This window comes from Tachysurus vachellii, chromosome 8, assembly GCF_030014155.1.
Source record: "Tachysurus vachellii isolate PV-2020 chromosome 8, HZAU_Pvac_v1, whole genome shotgun sequence".
NCBI lineage: Eukaryota > Metazoa > Chordata > Actinopteri > Siluriformes > Bagridae > Tachysurus > Tachysurus vachellii.
This window is the reverse complement of record NC_083467.1, coordinates 24,472,064-24,476,501: the sequence shown is the minus strand read 5'-3', so window position 1 is coordinate 24,476,501 and position 4,438 is coordinate 24,472,064. Positions and strand designations below refer to the sequence as shown.

The following is a 4,438-nucleotide window of genomic DNA, read 5'->3' as shown; positions in this document are numbered from 1 at the left end:
GAGTGTGGATGTGTGTGGGTGAGTGTGGATGTGTGTGGGTGAGTGTGGATGTGTGTGGTTGAGTGTGGATGTGTGTGGGTGAGTGTGGATGTGTGTGGGTGAGTGTGGATGTGTGTGGTTGAGTGTGGATGTGTGTGGGTGAGTGTGGATGTGTGTGGGTGAGTGTGGATGTGTGTGGTTGAGTGTGGATGTGTGTGGTTGTGTGTGGTTGAGTGTGGATGTGTGTGGGTGAGTGTGGATGTGTGTGGTTGAGTGTGGATGTGTGTGGTTGAGTGTGGATGTGTGTGGTTGAGTGTGGATGTGTGTGGGTGAGTGTGGATGTGTGTGGATGTGTGTGGTTGAGTGTGGATGTGTGTGGGTGAGTCTATACACTGTATTTGCTCCCAAGTCACTCCATATTTGCACAGTTAGTCTTTTCTGCACTTCGTCACTGTACACAACCACATCTAGTGAATAAAAGGGGAGATCTGGTTATTGGGGTGAATCTGGGACTTAAATTAGGGAGAAAACGTGGTCTATTTTTAACCTGGTCACAACATACAAAGTAAAGCTAAACCCTAGAATTCACTGCAAACTCACTGAATAAAATGAAATCTAACATTATTACTTGCCTTTAACCTTCAATCTAAAGATATAGTGATGTGACTGGATGATAAATGAACACAATATTGACAGAAATTCCCTCGAATTAAAGCTGACATTCTGCTCTTTATTTTTATAGTCAGCCTTTCATATTAAAATCCAGCGCATTCGAGTCCAGAAGCCAAAACAACGCAAGCCATGTCAGTGTGTGTCAATTAAATTACAGACCACACAAAGATAATGTACGTGAAAGCAATATCAGATCAGTGATCTAACCGTACGGAGCAGCCAAATCATATTCCTTCTCATTTTCTCTGCTTCATTGAATAACTGTGTTTAGACAAGATGTCTGCATATGTGCTTGTAACGATATATCAGGAACTACAACATGCAGTTAATGTAATGCTACACCGCTACACATGATGAACAAAGAAAGTAGTATTTCTGTTTCGTAACACCGTCCGACCGCTCAGAGCCGCAGCAGACACGAGGTCTGATCTCATGTAAGCCTTTTATTTAGACTCGTGCCTTTGGCAGGTCAGTCAGTAACATAAAACTTCTCAACACTGATAACTTGGCAGCTTTCCAGCGAGCTCATCTCTTACTGCTCTGCTTACGGCCGTGTAAACACACGCTCGGCTCACTTTTCGGAGAAAATGCACGTTAGTCATTGTGATGTTAGTTATTATCCTTAGAGCTCGTGCTACACCAGTTATTTCTTCTACTAAATACTAAACTGTTGAAGCTTTCAGCTTTAATAAAGCTTCCAGAGTTGTCTGTATTTGGTACTTTATGTTTATGTACTTTAAGGAAGACTGAACAAAATATATACATACAGTAGTCTTGTGGCTGTGGTGTTACATGTTACTGCAGAATGGATTCACCATCGAACCAGTTACTGTGATGTACTGGGATGTTTGGTTATCATACTGGGAAGTGATCCCTGTGTGTGAAATGGGAAAGTTCAGCCACTCGCCGCCTTTAACCCGAGCTCTGTTCCATGATAGTCCTCAAAAATCCAAAATTATTGGCAGTAAGTAAAAAAAAAATAGCACATGTAATAAGTCGGGGGGTCACGGTGGCTTAGAGGTTAGCACATTCGCCTCACACCTCCAGGGTTGGGGGTTCGATTCCCGCCTCCACCTTGTGTGTGTGGAGTTTGCGTGTTCTCCCCGTGCCTCGGGGGTTTCCTCCGGGTACTCCGGTTTCCTCCCCCGGTCCAAAGACATGCATGGTAGGTTGATTGTCATCTCTGGAAAATTGTCCGTAGTGTGTGATTGCGCGAGTGAATGTGAGTGTGTGTGTGTGTGCGTGTGTGTGCCCTGCGATGGGTTGGCACTCCGTCCAGGGTGTATCCTGCCTTGATGCCCGATGACGCCTGAGATAGGCACAGGCTCCCCATGAACCGAGGTAGTTCGGATAAGCGGTAGAAAATGAATGTAATAAGTCTTGGGGGTCTAATTACACACTGTCAATAGCACTAGTTTGCATAAAACACTACAGATTTGACTGTAGCTCAGTCCTGACCCTGTCAAATGACCGGTGAAAGCTGAGTAGCTGATGGCAGGAATGTTTCTATGTAACTCATGCAGTGTTCCATATTTCAGCTTGATCGGTGAAGCAGTTATGTGGGGATGTGGTAGCTTATTGGTTAAGGTGGTGGACCGCTGATCAGAAGGTTGTGAGTTTGAATCCCAGGTCCACCAAGCATCTACTGCCAGGCCCTTGAGCAAGGCCCTTAACTAGCAATTGCTCAGATGTATTAAAATGTAAGTTGCTCTGGATAAGAACCATAAATACCATAAATGTAAATATAAAATCAGTTGTTTGAACATACTTCAGATATCATGCATGACCCATGTGATGACCATGATGTTTACAAATGTCAGGACATTACTGAGATATCTAGAACTAGTTACATTTCTATCAGAGTTCTGAATCTGTCAACGATTCGTATTGCTTCTATAAAGGTTGAATAAAAATCTTCATTAAGCCCTTCATCCTGTTCAGGGTCATTGGGGATCCGGAGTCTATTCCACAAAGGCTGGTTGTGAGGGATGAAAATAACTGGATGCTGTCGAGCATGAAACATTGAAATTTATGAGGGTGCGCTGTGATTGGTCCAATAAAACAACTGGTCCATATAAAACCTAAACGGAGATTTACTGCACCTTTTGTCACACATTTTTTGTTCTCTTTCTCTCTGTCTTATAGCGGACCCTCTGGTGGGAAGCATAGCCACTCAGTATCTGACCAACAGAGCAGAACATGACAGGATAGCTCGACAGTGGACCACAAGATATGCCACATAGATACTGGCAGCTTTCCCCCTGTCCTCAACCCCCACATCCTACCTACCCAAATGCCCCCCTTCCTCAACTCACCTCGGCTCAGCTCACCATCACCCCCTCAGACCCCTCCAAATCTCCTGCAGGAGCGATCGCATCCTGGAGAAACAACTTAACGACGTGCAGCGAATCTTTATAGCCTTTACAATACGGACTTGTGTATAGACACACACACATACACACACGTGTGTATATATATATATATATATATATATATATATATATATATATATATATATATATATATATATATATATATATATTTGTCCCCCTGAATCTGCCTTGTTTTCTTTCACCCAACTCAGACTGGGACAACAGACGAGATCCCGCCAAGCTAAACGCTAACGGTGTAGTTTTTTTTTGTTTGTTTGTTTGTTTTTTTTTTTGTAGCTGTAGATTTTAGTTCTGTTTAAACGCCTACTCGCAAGTCTTGCTTCTTTGAGATATTAAAAAAAAAAATGTATTTTGTGATGTATTAAGAAAATCGTTCCTAAAAGGTCAACCAAATATTATGGTTCATTTAGTCTAAACCATTATCTGTATGATGTTATAAAAAGTGGAAAAGCATCTAGGTGTAGAATATTAAAGACGATGTGATTTTTCCGAGTCCCCCGGAGACGTTTCCCGTTCTGTGATGACCCGATGTTGTGAATCTGTTCTACCTTTGTCACTTTGTAATGAAGAGAAGCTCATTGACCGTTTTGTAGCTCGGCTAAAATGAGCCACGATGTAATATCTCCTCATACATAATAAAAAATCTATAACCTGTCCCTCAGTTTGTATCTGTGTCTGTTTTCATCACACATCATATATCAGTTTGGGGGGGAAACTGTGATATCTCTGTATTTCTAACACATCCAAGCAAAAAGAAGATCCATGAGCTCTCAAAAAAAAGTCTCTTTTTACTAGTTCAATAGAATTCGGAAATCAACTTATGGGATATTTTCAATCGTTATAAAGTCAGGACAATAGACTGTTGGATTTCAGTGTGAGACGTGTGTTTTTCCCTCTGTTGATAACCTTACACAGAGTTTTAACGGTTGAAGATAAACACCTTCAAATTTGAGATGATTCTGAACAAGAAGAAACATTTGGGTGAACTGATTTGGTATTGTGATGAATATGTTGCCCGTTGAATGCACCATAAACCATATAAACCATTGATCACTACTGTGGAGTGTTACATGACATGTCTGTGAGCAGGAAAACAGAAGTTTAAGCAGAGGAGACAACCAAGATGCCAAGGCTAAAGCTTAACAAAATACTGCCACCACCATGCTTCACTGCATGCGTGATGTTTTCAGGCTAATGTTGGATTTCCACACAATATACTGCTTTAGGGTTAGAAAACCTCATGTTTCCTGAATCTCCACCTTACATTTTGGCAATTTCTTAACAATGTTTGACACGGTCCTAGCAGCTTTGCATATCTAGCTTGCGATTGTGTTTTGCCAGCTCAGTCTACAGAATAGAATAGAATGGGGGCATAGAAGTATTTATTATCGCCC

General features: G+C 41.8%; 1 protein-coding gene across 1 annotated transcript in view; it reads left to right on the top strand.

The window, feature by feature from the left end:
* The window catches only part of ube2e3 (ubiquitin-conjugating enzyme E2E 3 (UBC4/5 homolog, yeast)), an 86,134-nt gene extending 82,429 nt beyond the window's left edge, over nt 1–3,705 (top strand). Inside the window, exon 6 of the mRNA XM_060877037.1 lies at nt 2,797–3,705. Coding sequence (XP_060733020.1) covers nt 2,797–2,894 — 98 coding nt within the window. The 3' untranslated portion in view covers nt 2,895–3,705. The remainder of the gene's footprint in view (nt 1–2,796) is intronic.
* The last annotated feature ends 733 nt before the right edge of the window (nt 3,706–4,438 follow it).